Source organism: Lissotriton helveticus, chromosome 1_1, assembly GCF_964261635.1.
Source record: "Lissotriton helveticus chromosome 1_1, aLisHel1.1, whole genome shotgun sequence".
NCBI lineage: Eukaryota > Metazoa > Chordata > Amphibia > Caudata > Salamandridae > Lissotriton > Lissotriton helveticus.
In genome coordinates, this window is record NC_136057.1 from 442987439 (window position 1) to 443003534 (window position 16096).

Genomic DNA, 16096 nt, shown 5'->3' on the forward strand with positions numbered 1-16096 from the left:
CACCTGACTGCAACAAACTGTTTCCTTTGCATTGCAGCTGTTACTATCCTGTATCTCATTTTATTATGACTTTTCTTACTGGCACATTTTAGTCTACAGACTGTATTGTTAAATCTTTTAAATTTCAATCAATCAGGTTACTTGTAAAGCGCCACTACTCACCCTTAAGGGTCTCAAGGCACTTGGGCGGGTGTCGAGGGACTGAAGGGGAACAGCTAGTTAGCCGGAGGCGCTGTGGTTCAGCCGAAGAGCCAGGTCTTAAGGTCCTTCCTGAATTGAGGCAGTGACTAATGTGGAGAGGCAGGTCTCTGCTGCAAGACAGGAGAAGGATCTTCCTCCGGCCGTGGTCTTGCGGATACGTGGGATCGACTAACAAAGATCCATATCATCAATGGGGAAATATATATGATGATTTCACGAAGAGCTCAAGGTTCCGATGTCCGCACTCTATTAGTACTGTAGGTACACCAGTGCTTGGCGTTATGAGCGTTCAGCGCACCACAAAGTCTGTTTGCATCCCTTGCGCCTGTGGTTTCTCTGCTTCACACTTCCCAGCTACCTTGAGGGCACTCATCTCACTGACCTCTACATGGACAACAAACCTCCTGGAGGAGGGACCCACAAGGAGCTAAGCCAATGTGGTTGGTGATTTTAACTTAAAGACGCAACATATTATAGTGATTATAAAAGTAATGTTTCTTGTAAGGAGATCATCAAATTACCCTTGCGGTGGGTGCCATTATCTAGTAATTGATTTGAAAAGCTTATCAGTCTCAATCTTTACTTTTTGATCCCAAAGCCAGTGTGGTTCTTGGTCAAAGCACAGTCCATTTTATTTGGCCCCTGATCAAATATTTGTTAGAATAATACCCATGGTATACACCAACCTACAGCTAAGATCAGGACACTCACTTCTATATGATTAAGAAAGGCAGCCACCAAATTTGGTGCATAGTGGTCGTGCCAAATTATACAGACCAGCAGACAAAGTTCCACTTTGCCTAGCGTGCTGAAAATACTTCTACCAGTATTTAGGTCTCTAAGAGCACTAGGCATTCACCCCTCCAGGAAAATAAATGGCCTTGGGTTACATCTCATTGATACTGATGCTTTTTGGGCAATACAGATTTGACACATCAGCAGGCTAGAAAAGTGATCCAGGCTGTGGAGCTACGACAAGTATAAGTGAGGAAAGCCATTCGGATTATGTTTCATGGCGGTAAGATGTTGAAGGAAGCGGTTTTAAGAGTAAATAATTCCATTTAGAATGGTGGTAAGTCACTAATCTCCACTTGAAAAGGAAAAATATATTACATTCTATTGTATATTTTACAATCTTCACTGGCTGTGCAATGTTTTCAAACATGAACTATTGTCTAACTTTACAAATCACACTACAATGGGTAGCAAAAACCTCAGACAACACTGAGGAGTGCATGATCAACAGTGGTGCAAATATTTTTAAACAACACCTTGTAAAAGAGCAGATGCATGACTGGCATGATTTTATTGGTAGGACAAAATAATTTTTTCGGAAAAAAACTGTGTTCAAATCATGCAAACTATAGGTCGGTTTTCATCCAAACCATTCTAGTTGGATCCATTGGCCACAAGTTCAAGCTTCATCTCTTTTACCTTAACTCCACACAACGGTGAGCCTCAAACTACACAAGAAAGTTACTTTTGACCTTTTGCTAGTAGCTGTGATTTTTTTCTTAAATGTCTTCTCGTGTTCATTTCCCATTCTCTATGAACTCCTACAATCCAAAGGCTTCTTCACTTCTAGACTGCTTTTGTGATGTTGCATACCACCTCGTCCCACTGCCCCTACCTACCAAGAGCAGCCAAACAATGATCAAATCCATATATTCCCCTTAATAAGAATCATAATCTTGTACATTTTGGTCAGGACGAGGAGGTCAGATTATTCGAGTCAGCTTTTACTTACGTGTCTCCAGATCTGCGGTAATTTTCTGGGCACAGGAAGGAGAGACAGCGGAAGCTTCCTTGAACATTAAAGCAGTTCTCTGTGCCGGAACAGTTATGGGTCCCTGTAAGACATTCATCGATATCTGAAAAATAAAACCGAAATTAAGTTAGAGAGGCATCCGGTGCTTTGATTGTTATTATAGCTACACATAACCAAAGACATGCAAAGGTGATCTTGTTGTACCTGTGGAGAAGCAATACAAAATAACTGATTAATGCTTGCATTACAAAGCAGCAGGTGCAGCTTCACACAGAAGCACAACATGGTTCACAAAGTAAACAAAGTATAGAGTGAACTGAAGATTTCCAAGAGAACAGAGCAGGAAGCCCAGCAGTGATAACACGGAAAAACAGTATGTTTGAGTCCACGAATTTACAGGTGAGTTTGTTCCTTCCCTTGACATGACTTTTTAATCTTTGTCGGATAATTTGACTATCTACTCCATAAGTTTGAATGTCTCGTGAAACTACTAATAACCTATTCTTTTAGTGCCTGTGTTACATGTTGCATTGTTTTGCGATACATCCTTACAATAAGTATTTGTAAAGTCAATGTCTCTAGGTCTCGTCTTTGTGAGGCGTCAGTCAACCTTTTGGCTTTGCCAATGCTTGCTGCTAATGCTACGCAGAATTGTGAAAAATAAAAAAAACTGCATTGGCATAGTCAATAAGTCTTGGTTCTAACAGGCTGAGCTACTGGCTTTGCTATTACTTTCTGGCCACATGTGCATACATGTCTTGGTGTGTGTGTGTATTCTGTTTGCCACTGTCAACATGCGAGTGTGCTTGTGTGTTCATGCATGTGTATATGTGCACGTGTATATGTGAATGTGGCTATGTGCATGTTTCTGTGAGTTCGCTTTCATGTGTATGGGTAAGAAAGATTGTCGACTCACCGCCCTGAGAGGGAACAGACGAAATCAACAAGAGGAAAAAGCACAGAGCAAAGGTGGGACAAGATAGGTAAATGAAGACGGAAGTGGAATCTTATGAATGGAGTGAGATTCTCCAAAAAGCTATTGCCTCGTTCTTGTATGAGGCAGAACTTTGTTGTGCATGTTTTTCTCAGTGCCTCTTTTCTCTCTGGGTCTTAAACAAAGGCAGGTTTGCTACTGCCTTATATAAACTTTTTTTCATAGTCGTCAGGTAAATCATTAAATACATATCCTTACATAGTTTCAGGAAACAAAATTCTCTCTGCTATGAATCACCTGTGTCCTAATATGCAGCCCTGCCAAGTATCACACATCATTCGTAAGACTAACACATTTTAATGTGGTGGTCCGAGTCACCGCATTAAAATGCATTAATCACACATTTTTAGTGCCTTGACCCAGTGGAGGCTGGTGAGGTTTGTGAGTGGTTGGTGCTGGGCTTGGTCAGTTGGGGGGTGTTCGAGATGTTGGTTGCCATTTTCTATCCAAATCTTGTCAAACAGAAATGGGATAAAAAGTGCGAATAATAGGAACATAGGTCTGGCGTGTTAGACAAGCCTGACCTTTAGCGAAATGGAAAACAGGCAATACGTTTTGGGGTTGGTATCTCCCTCACAGCATGTTTGTATTTAGATAATAGGATGGATAGGGGGTAATTATCACAATGCATCTCTAAAACCAGAATAATAAATAGCAGAATAAAGAAGGCTCGCCCAACAGAAAAACGTAGTCAGGCCATAAGTCGCATAATTTGTGCCCAAAACAGAGATCAGTTTGTTCTTACTTAGCCATGGTATTTATCAAAGGACAGTCTTTCCTGAGAGAAAGAAACAAATGGGGTTTGATGAAAAAACAGATTGAACAATACACTTGCACATATTCAAGAAACTTCAATTATACTTCAATATGTTTCTCAAATTATTTCCAATCCTTTAGGACCTGACTTCTTCAGCTTGATCTTGTGCTTTAAATGGGGGCTAAAGGTGTTTTGATACTATTTTTAAACACCACCTGATATTTTTACACCATTTTTAAATGTTTCAAATTACACCTAATGTGTATTGTCAGATTTGCGGTCTACTAATATACTTGCTTTCATGATAATTGTCAGAGGTGCAACTGTTCTGTGCAGGAAACGCTAGTTCAGTAGTCTGCAATCAATGTCTAAAGCAATTTAATACTGATTCACAAAGCTATTTTCGCTTACATGTTTTCACTTGTGACTGCCAGCAATTCACAGAAGGTGACCCTGCAGTCAAAAACCTTTTTATTACCTCGTAAATGATATATTTCAAAGGCTTGTGAGGAGTGGGCAGTCACTCTAAAGCATGAGTAGTTTGCTGCCATACTTTGCTAACACCCAAACGTGAGTTTTATATTTTTCACAATCTCCCCTTCAACCTCTTTTATTTATTTATTTTTATTTTGAAAGTTTTATATAGCGCGAACAAGATCTTTGCAGATAACAGAGCGCTTTACACAGGCAGGTGGAAGATCATCAAGTTCATGTACATGGCAAAAATATTACGTATAGTACAGGTATGAGGTAGCAGGTTATAGTCGGAGCGTATGACAACAAAAACGCTGTAAATATACAAAGATTGAGAGACTGATATGAGGGAGCAAAGGATCTAAGCACTTTAGACTACTATAAGTCACAACACACGTGCAGAGGAGTATATAGGCTATATCATAATAAAACACTGGAATACTGTTCGCAATGTAGGTCAAACGCATTGTTCAAGTGTATTTAGCCATAAGGATACTTTTGACTTCTTTCTTAAAAAGAAGGGAGGAGGAGATGAGCCTCGTTTCGGGAGGAAGTGCGTTCCAGATCCTGGGCGCCATTCCAGAGAAGGAGCGTTTGTAAGTTTTTTCCTTCCGGAATCTTCGCGGTTTCAGCAGAAGATTGTTTGTGCTCCTGGTAGTTCTGGACCCGCCGGAAATTGTCAACTTATGAGTGAGGTAGCTGGGTGATTTCAGGTGAATAGCCTTGTGCGTCATGCAGGCAATTTTCAGCTGTATTCTGGCTTCAAGGGGCAGCCAGTTCAAGGATTTGAAGTCAGGGGAGATATGCAAGTGTTTTTTTTGATCCAGTGATGTGTCTCGCTGCCGCATTTAGTGACGCTCTGAGGGGTGCAGTTGTCGTTAGGGGGAGGCCGCAGAGGGCCACGCTGCCGTAGTCTATGCGAGGGATGACTAGAGCTTGTACTGCTGTTTGGAAGTCATTTGCTGGAAGGAAGGGTTTCAGTTTCCTCAAGGTATTTATTTGGAAGTTTGCCCCCTTAGTAGCCTTGCTGATATGCTGCTGCATGTTGAGGTTGGTGTCAAGTGTTATGCCTAAGCATTTTTCTGAGTCCACGATGGTCGGTTGGACAATGAGTGCTGTTAGGTGCTTAAGCCATGTTTGTGCGGAGGATATTTTCGAGGGAGGTGAGATTAGGAGGAACTCAGTCTTCATAGCATTGAGTTTGAGGTGGTTATCGGCCAGCCAGGATTGGGTGCTTCTGACCGTTGAGTTCAGACTCAGGATGTCTTTGGGGGAATGTAACTTGAGATATATTTGAGTGTCATCGGCGTACATGTGAAAGTGTACATTGGATGCTTGTAGCAGGGTGGTGAGAGGCTCCATAACTAGGTTGAACAAAGTAGGGGATAGGCAGGTGTGGTTCTGAAAATCTGGATTCATATAATAGTACTGGACTCGAGAATAAAACTTCGTCGAAATAGGACGAATTTGGTATCAAAAGACCGAGAATGACGAGTACATCATGTACATGTATTTTCGGCGTATTCGAGTGACGATTTCACCTCGAAATCGTCATTTACATTCTGAACCCCACTCCCATTTATATGTTGCCCTTTACATAGGCCTTAATCCAGTTGAATTTGATTCCACAAGGACACATACTCCTTAATCGACTTCTCCCTGACCTCAGTACAAGTTAGAACCATTGCCCCAGGCCGAACTCGTCAGGTCAGTTCCCTCCCAGTGGCCGAGCAAGATAGCATCTAGGCTCAACCAGGCATAAAACCATTTCAGCGCGCACACCTGCCATATCTCGCTCACATCTTTTCTCCACTCCTTTTCTTCACTTGCTTTATGATGGGGAGGTGACCGTTTTTATTGGGGGTCCAGCGATATCTGATGAAATGTTGGGCCTTGTCGGATGATTTGTTATGGGCAGCACGACGTGAAATATGTACATGTCATCATGACTCTGCTTTTCTTTTGTAACCAGTAACTATAAATGAAATACCACGAATTCGAAGAATGTTTGCCCAAGGCCGAATATCAGGTATAAAGAGAGAAGCCTGACTTCGTGAAAGTGTGCAGTCTCCTGAGAACATACCCGTATTGTACTTCTAGGACCCTGTTACCTTGGTTGCAGCCAATAAACTAATCTTTGACTTCACCTAGAAGACTCTGAAGTTTCTGTAGGTCTGACTCAGGAGAACCCGAGGTCTCTGGGTGTTGATTCCCTGACACCGCTGGGTTACCGGTTCTGTGCCGGTTCTTAAAAACCCAGTACCTCAGTTGGCGCCCAGCGTTTGGGGCGATTCCAGTGGTACCAGTCAGCCTGAAGATCGTGAGGAGCTTCGTGTGAAAATTCCGGAGGAGGGCCCACCACCTCATCGACCCCTGCATGTCGACGTGGTCCGAAGGTCTTTGCTGCGAGGTTCCCCGCTTCCCGACGGCTACAAGGACTGCTGCCCTGGCTATCGCCCTGATGTTGGACCCTTGAAGTTTTCGGTAGAGCGAAACACTGAGACGAGTCTTCTGGTGACGCCATCAATATTTTTCAGTTAAGTATAAGTGGAGCGTCTCCCAGTCCTTAGTTGGACTTACTTTGTGGTATCTTTGGGATACAAAAGGTTTTGTATTGGTACTTGCAAGCACCATAACCGAAGGACTCGTGTATTCACGAGAAATATCGTAATCGATAATCCTTTGAAGTTTTGGAACTAGACTAGAGAGCGAGGATGCCTAGTCTTAGACTTGGGAATTTGTTTTGTCTTGGTAATAATAGGGACTCCCGATTGGAGGACTCATGTCCGGTTCCTCCAGTTGGAACTCCGACTTACGAGCTATATGTTAAACATGGGGTAGGCCCCATCGTTTACAACGAAGTATGGATTAAATACACTAGGAGAGATGGTGTTTTAAAATGGCCCCAATATGGTAGCTTTGATTCTGAAATCTTAGACAACCTTGAAGTAAAACTCTTTAAAAAGAAAGCCCGGCCGGCGATGTTTGACTCTTTTCGCTTATGGCGTAAAGAAGCCAGACAAAAAGAAATTAAATTAGCTAAGAAAAATAAGAGAGAAGGGGGACGTTCGGTAATGCAAGCCGCAGTGCAGTTTAAAGATAATGAGGAAGAGCAGATAAATGAGCAGTTGCACAGGCAACGTAAAATGGCAATAGATAAGTGTTATCCAGTTTTGCCGTCTCTTCAGCAAGAGGCAGCAAAAGAGCGTGAAAAAGACCCATTAATGTCGCAATTATTAACTTCACCACCCCCTATGCGCAGAATGCCACAGCACCCCCGCAACCTTTAGTTGCACAAGCTGCGCCTCCTGCTCTTCCACAGCACCCACCAGCTGTTCTTCAGCTGGCTCCTACTTCTTCAGTGCAGCCTCCTCAAGGCCCACCGACCACTTCTGTTTCGCCTGTGTTTTCTACGATTTTGCCTACTGTACTTTTTACGTCTCCTAATGCTCCCTCTACAACTTTGCCTAGTGCCCCCTCTATTTCCCCTGATACCTCTTCTGCTATCTCTACCCCTACCTTATCACACCCCGTTCTTCCACCTATTTTTTCCTTCAGTTTCACCTTCCGTTCGGCAGAAAATGGCCAGCACTGTTACTAATCTTCTTTTACCTCTTTTCGGGTCGCCTGCTACGACCCCTAACATAGGAAGAAGACAGTTGCGAAGTCAACTGCCTGATTATCAAGAGAGAGATTCCCTGAATAGTTTAGCTCGGAAATGGGTCATGGACACTGCAAAATATGATGTACAATCTGTCACTTCCATCAATGGGAAGCAGCGACACAGAGATATGTTTTCGAACAGATGAGTGTCTTTCTTGGCGAGGATTTGGAAGACAATGATCAAGAATGCATCCCACAAGAAATGTGTCGTGTACGATTTAAGTTTGGAGAGGGTATGATTGTAGGTCCAGATGTGGAAACGGCAGTTGACATGCTATTATCATATCGGAGTAAGGGAAACAGTTCTGGGTCACCATCTGAATCTAGTGCATCTAGTAGGAAAAAGGCACGACAATACCCTATGAGAGAAGTTCCCCCACAGTGGAGAGAGGGTGACGCGACTGCTGTCCCACCTGTCCTGCCACACTTTCAGCGTGTATGGGTACATGTCCCATGGAAGCGAGCTGAAGTTTTAGCACTCAAACAAACATTACCAGATCCGCGTAAAAATCCTGCAGGGTACTATAAAGAATTGTCACAAACTGCTGGGTCATGTATAATGAATTTAGCCGATATCGACATGCTATTTGGGAACGTTGTTCCACAGCCTTTATGGGGTAAAATTCGTCATGTAGATCATGACCAGGAATTAGGTGACACGTGGGCTAATATCACTGCTACAGATGCCCGCCAAGTTGGTGGTGCCAAGCCTGAACCTTTGATAGCAGAACTACCTGGTAGAATAGTAGATTACATGAAGACGATAATGCCTGCAATACGCATAAATTGGGATAAGTTGTCTGCATGCAAGCAAAAGAAAGAAGAAACTGTTTCAGGTTTCTTCACCAGATTTGAAGAAACATTCATTGACCATAGCGGTCAAGATATGACCACGGAAGGTGGTCAGAGATTGTTTGTCGATAAATTCGTGCACAATCTGCTTCCAGAATTGTGCAGGAAATTAAAAGATTCAGAAAGTTCTTGGGCAGTCTCATCTTCAGCGCAGATATTAGCTACTGCACAATACTACGAGAATAGAGACAAAGATGAGAAAGATAAAGTTGAAAAGAAAACTTGAGAACTCAAAACGAAGGTTTTGCTACAGCAAGCCTATCCCCCACGTGGTGGTGGTAATCAAAATAATAATGGTCAGAATCACTACCAAAATACTTTTCAGCAGCCTCAACAGTATCAGAGAAACTTGCAAAGATTCGATTACACTCAACCCCGTGTAGGTCCTAACCAGTGTTTATATTGCAAACAAGAGGGTCATTACAAATATAACTGTCCTGCCCTGCCACAACGTACGAATGGAGTTCCTGGCGTTAGAGGTCATGGCAGTCAGCAAGCGCCTATAGGTAGAGGGCGTGGAAACGCCCCACAGGACACACGTCCCCTTCCACCACAAAACTCTATGAACAGGTTTGATCAGCAGAATAACGTATCTGACAGGACCGCTCAATACTATGTTGATGAGTATTACACAGAAAATGAGCAGTGGGAGAATAATGATTGCTAGGACAGCCATAGACAAAGAGAGGGAGTTGTTTCAGTTCCAGTAGATCAGAGTGGACCTTACGTTGAGGTGATTACATCAGGTGTGTCAAACCTTTTCTGTTGGATACTGGTGCTACAAAGAGTTCTATTATGCACTCCAAACTCCCTGGCGCACCTTTGTCTGTCGAAATGAACGTTTCTGTAGGTTTTTCTGGCGCCCCAGTTAGAAATCCGATTTCTGACCCTTTATCTCTTTCTGTTGGTCCTTGTGAATTCGAAGCACCCCTTATTCTGACAACAGGTTGTGGTGAAAATTTGCTAGGATTGGATTTGCTAAAAAGATTGTATGCGAGTTTGTACTGTTCTCCTTCAGGAGTACAACTTACTTTAGGTAAGAAAGTGGTTTCTCCCATTTATTTGTCGAGAAATGCACTTCCAGCAGAATTGTCGACTCTCCCAGATATTCTTTGGGCTACTGGTCCGAATGATGTAGGTCTTTTACAAATTCCACCATATGTTGTAACATTGAAGTCAAATGTCGAAATGCCACGAATTCCCCAATACAGAATATCTAATGCGGGTGAAAAAGCTTTGCTAGAAATTGTTTACGAATTGATTGAAAAAGACGTGATTGAAGAAACATGAGGCAATGTTTGCAATAGTCCTGTTCTGCCTGTTTTAAAACGAACTGACCCTTCTCAGCCACCTGTGTACAGATTCGTGATTGACCTTAGAGAGGTGAATAAAATAGTTGTGCCACAATTCCCAGTTGTCCCCGACATTACCACACTATTGACTATGATTCCAGCTTCTGCCTCCTGGTTTTCGGTGATTGACCTGAAGAATGCTTTCTTCAGTATCCCGATTGCTGAGGAAAGCAGGGATATTTTTTCCTTCAGTTTAGGAGGTCGCAGCTTCCGCTTCAAACGCGCTCCTCAGGGCTACTGTGAAAGCCCCTCAATATACAGACAAGCTCTGAAAGCCCAGCTTGACACAATGGTTTTGCCTAAAGGTGCCACTCTTGTACAGTACGTGGACGATTTGCTCATCGCTGCGGATACTGAGAAAATTTGTAAAACGGCCACGTTGTCATTATTGCGTCATCTATGTGATCTGCATCACAAGGTGTCACTTTCCAAGCTTCAATATTGCCGACAAGAAGTGACCTACTTAGGTCATCTCTTATCGAAGGAGGGAAGGAAACTGACCCCAGAAAGAATTCAGGCAATAGCAAAATTGAATGTGCCAAGAACACAGAGAGAAGTACGTGCTTTCTTGGGCATTACATCATACTGTAGACAGTGGATTCCAAATTTTTCGTTATTGGCCAAACCCTTGGTGGCATTAACGTGTAAAAATACACCCAATCCCATTCCTTGGTCTGAAGAGTGTCAGAAAAGTTTTCTCGAATTACGCACAGCATTATGTTCGGCCCCTGTGTTAGGTACCCCCAACTACAGTAAGCCTTTCACAGTATATGTCCACGAGAAGGAGGGCTGTGCATTGTCTGTGCTGACTCAGTTATTCGGAGATAGACAGCGGCCATGCGCCTATTTTTCGTCAACTCTGGATCCGGTAGCACGAGCATTGCCAAGTTGTTTAAGGGCCACAGCAGCAGCAGCTGTTTCTATTTGGCAGTCTGCTGGTCTAGTAATGAATAATACACTAATCGTGATGGTCCCGCATGCAGTAGACACATTATTAAATAGGACCAAGACACAGCACTTAACTAGTGCTCAACTGTCCAGTTACGAATTGACGCTACTAGCGAGCCATGTGCACATAAAAAGGTGTAGTACCTTGAACCTAGCCACATTGTTACCAATTGCAGAAGAATCAGATGCTTCAGAACAGCACAATTGTTTTCTTAGAACAGAGGAAGAGACGAAAGGGAGAGTTGATTTGTTCGACACTCCTCTTGCTGAATGTGATGGTACATTGTGGGTAGATGGTTCATGCTTTAAGCTCCCAAATGGGAACGTGACTACAGCATATGCTGTCACAACTTTGCACACAGTCGTTGAAACTGCGCGAATACCACATGGTTCAGCTCAAGCCGCAGAACGCGTAGCACTTACGAGAGCATGTGTGTTGTCTAAAGGAATGAGAGTGACTGTCTACACTGACAGTCAGTATGCTTTTGGTGTGGCTCACAGTTTTGGACGATTGTGGAGAGAACGTGGGTTCCTGACTTCGCATGGAACTAAGATTCAGCATGGTCAGTTGGTGAATGAGCTTCTTGAATCACTGACGTTGCCCCTGCAAATAGCGATCGTGAAATGTAGTGCTCACAAGAAAGTGACTGATGATGTTGGTCGTGGAAATGCATTTGCTGATGAAACCGCTAAGGAAACTGCAAAGAATGTGATGAGCCGAATGTATGTTGCGAGCCCAGAAAGATGGACTGGTGATGTTGGAATATGTGAGGACACGATAGAGAGCGTGAAGTCCATCCAAGCTGAGGCCACGGAGAAAGAGTTGAGCACGTGGAGAGAGAGTACAGGAAGAATGGATGCGAATGGTTGTTGGATTGAATTGACAGAGCATCAGAGATGGTTGTTACCCGATGCATATGTGCCTGCAGTGGTTACAATGGCTCATGGAATGGCCCATATCAGCGCGAAAGGGATTTGCGAGTTGTTGGCCCCAGTGTGGAAGAATTCAGGGATTCCCAAGTATGCAGAGAATGTTGTCAAGAATTGCATGGTATGTCTGAAGCACAATCCTGGTAGGGGAACCCCAACTCCAGCTGGTCATTTTGCACCTCCTACGTATCCGTTCGAGGTTTTGCAGCTAGATTTCATACACATGGAGAGGTGCAACAACTTAAAATACGTGCTCGTGGTTGTTTGTGCCTTCTCAAGATGGGTAGAAGCCTATCCCCTAAAAGACAATACTGCCTTGTCCACAGCGAAAGCCCTTGTAAAAGAGTTCTTCCCCAGGTTTGGAATGCCTAGAATGGTCTGGTCTGACAACGGAAGTGAATTTGTGGGTCGTGTGATGAAAAGAGTGTGTGAAGGGCTAGGCATTAGGCAGAAGTTCCACGCTGCAAATCACCCCCAATCAGCTGGATTAGTGGAATGTTACAATGGCACGCTTAAACTTAAATTGGCCAAAATCCAAGCGAGCACAGGTCTTAAATGGCCTGACGCTCTACCCTTAGCACTCCTATCCACCAGAATGACTGTGCATTCGCGAGTGAAACTCAGCCCTTATGAAATAGTCTTTGGTCGGCCAGCCAACATATGGGGAGTGCCTAGGCCCACGAAATTCAGCGAGCTGCAACACCCTATTTTGCTTGATTACTTGTATGAATTGACGGCTAAATTGCGAGTTTTATATCAACAGGTCCACAACACCTTGCCTCCGGTCTCTGAGACTCCGGGTCACTCCATTGACCCCGGTTCATGGGTGCTCGTCCGCAACTTTCAAAGAACAAGAAACGACCAGCCCAGATGGACCGGGCCTCACCTCGTCCTCCTGTCTACAAGGTCGGCTGTTAGGGTGGAGGGGAAGGCCAATTGGGTCCACGGGATCCATTGTAAGAAGATACCCTTCCCTCTGCCACATGACCAATGGGTCCAGAAAGGAGGCACTGACTCAGAGCGCACAACTGATGAACGTGTAAAAGAAACTAACCCTGACTGTGAAAGCGAGAACATTTTTCGAGAAACTGTGCCACCACCAGAACAATTGAACTCTGTGGAACCTGAGCTACTATTTCTGGACCAGACAGTACCCGGGAAAAGACGCTACAATTTGCGACCAAGAAAAACAGACTAAAGTAAAAGTGATTTCTTTTATGATCCGAGAGAAAAACCTGTGGACTAATAAAAAAATGTGTTTTTTTCCCCAAATCCTATTTTTGAAAGTGCAGATCTCCCATCTAGGTAACTTGCTTATTTTTGTTTTTTCGAACCGCCATCCGGGTTCCGCTGCTAGGGTCGCGGTTGATTAAAGACTTTTGGGTGCAGCTGACGACGTTAGGTCGTTGGTTCTGGTTGGTCCAAGGGAGTTGCCCTAGACTGACGGAAGAATCCTTTAGCAGAGGCAACCTACCACCGCCGGCAGCACCTTAGAGAGGATGGAGTTTCCTGATGAGGAGAGGCCTGCCAAACAAATGAACTTTAAGCAGAGACTTTTTAACACGATGACGAAGAAAAGTTTTATAATAGTGTGTATTTTTATGCTATTCAGCGTAATGGTCTTTTTGATAAGCTATGTTTTATTCTCTTTTCATGTGACATTTGCGCCCACTACATCACCCATACCTCCTCCTACTGTTTCCTCTCATTCTTTCCACCCTCTGCCTGACCACGAATCAAATAGGAGATTAGAGTTCATTAATAACTCCTTCGTTCAGTTATTACACCAACACCAACTTGTAATGAACACAACTAACTGTTGGGTGTGTGGTCTCATGCCCCACACCACGGATAAAGGTATCCCCTATTTGGTCCTGCCGTTTAGTCACAATGGTTCAGTCTGGGCATATAGGACAATGTTCATATATGCACGAGAAATCCAACCCCTACGTTCTGTAAAAGACAACCTCAAGACTAGCGCCCTAGTCAAAGGTATAGTTGACGTGATCAAGGAAGTAACCTCTTACGAAGATACCCCGGATGATGAGATACTTGCATATGTAGGTTGGAACGTGACCGGATATGGCACTACATTAAGTGAGAAACAGCAAGCCAAAAGATCGTCCCCTATCTGGATCGTACCTCATCAAGGTCACCTGTGTCTGCAAGGTATTGGCAAGAATCCCAGAGCTCAGCTAGGGAAGAGTGTCTGTACAGAAACGTATGTTTTTGGATCTCAGACTTCCCCTGCGTTTTTAGCCGCTAAGGGTACTTATTTCATCTGCCATGATGGAGCCTATACATGGTTGCCCCCTGACTTCTCGGGCTCATGTTTTGTTTCATTCCTGTTACCTCCCACCTACACAGCAGCGGCGGATTACCATCGGACAAGGGTAGTTAGAGGTGTTTTGAGTAAAGAAGACACTGCAGGTCAAGAATTTGGTGACTTTGCAATGGGTTTTCTGCCGTTCTGGGGAGCCATGGCTAACAGCAGGAACATAAGGCAATTGACAAGGGTAGTTGAATCCACCGTGACTGAAACTGCTGGTGCCCTTAGTAACCTGACTGCTGAGCTCCAGTCGGATCGACTTATGACCCTTCAGAACCGGGTCGCTTTGGATGTAATACTTGCGGACCGAGGTGGAGTATGCAAATTGATCCAGTCTAGTTGTTGCATTTTCATCCCAGATAATGCTCCAACAGTGTACAGGGCCATCTCCAAACTGCATAAGATTTCCGAATCTATTTATGTGGATAAAGGAGATTGGTCATTAATGGGATGGTTCTGGGAACTGATATCTGCCTGGGGATGGAAAATTCTGATGGTCATTGGGATGGTCTTAGCCATTCTTTTCCTGTTCTGTCTATGCATACAGTGTGCTCCTGCAATATGTGGCCTCTGTGCTACATCATGTGTGAGGAAGCCTGTGTCAAGAGATGAACTCAGTACTATAATGATGTTACAGCAACATCTCAATGACTTTAGGAATTTAGATCTGGACTCAGACTAACATGGGGATAGAATAATTGCCTATGTAAGGGCAAAAGGAGGGTTTGTGGTTCTGAAAATCTGGATTCATATAATAGTACTGGACTCGAGAATAAAAACTTCGTTGAAATAGGACGAATTTGGTATCAAAAGACCGAGAATGACGAGTACATCATGTACATGTATTTTCGGCGTATTCGAGTGACGATTTCACCTCGAAATCGTCATTTACATTCTGAACCCCACTCCCATTTATATGTTGCCCTTTACATAGGCCTTAATCCAGTTGAATTTGATTCCACAAGGACACATACTCCTTAATCGACTTCTCCCTGACCTCAGTACAAGTTAGAACCATTGCCCCAGGCCGAACTCGTCAGGTCAGTTCCCTCCCAGTGGCCGAGCAAGATAGATAGCATCTAGGCTCAACCAGCCATAAAACCATTTCAGCGCGCACACCTGCCATATCTCGCTCACATCTTTTCTCCACTCCTTTTCTTCACTTGCTTTATGATGGGGAGGTGACCGTTTTTATTGGGGGTCCAGCGATATCTGATGAAATGTTGGGCCTTGTCGGATGATTTGTTATGGGCAGCACGACGTGAAATATGTACATGTCATCATGACTCTGCTTTTCTTTTGTAACCAGTAACTATAAATGAAATACCACGAATTCGAAGAATGTTTGCCCAAGGCCGAATATCAGGTATAAAGAGAGAAGCCTGACTTCGTGAAAGTGTGCAGTCTCCTGAGAACATACCCGTATTGTACTTCTAGGACCCTGTTACCTTGGTTGCAGCCAATAAACTAATCTTTGACTTCACCTAGAAGACTCTGAGTTTCTGTAGGTCTGACTCAGGAGAACCCGAGGTCTCTGGGTGTTGATTCCCTGACACCGCTGGGTTACCGGTTCTGTGCCGGTTCTTAAAAACCCAGTACCTCACAGGATCCTTGAGGGACACCTAACGATACCGGTACTGGGGAAGACATCAGGTTTTTGCTCTTGAATTTTTGAGTCCTGTTGTGTAGGAAGGAAGTGAACCAACGAAGCACAGTCCCAGAGAAGCCCATTCTTGTCTTTAGGAGATCGAGTAAGTTCTCATGTTTCACTGTGTCGAATGCTGAAGAGAGATCAAGAAGGATGAGGAGGCAGGTATTATTTTGATCT

The 16096-nt window shown here is 43.8% G+C and overlaps 1 protein-coding gene across 2 annotated transcripts in view; it reads right to left on the reverse strand.

Moving 5' to 3' along the window:
• Window positions 1–16096, reverse strand: part of FBLN1 (fibulin 1) — a 900993-nt gene that overhangs the window by 469057 nt on the left and 415840 nt on the right. For both annotated transcript variants that reach the window (XM_078673831.1, XM_078673830.1), the window contains exon 14: window positions 1949–2072. In XM_078673831.1, coding sequence (XP_078529957.1) covers window positions 1949–2072 — 124 coding nt within the window. The remainder of the gene's footprint in view (window positions 1–1948; window positions 2073–16096) is intronic.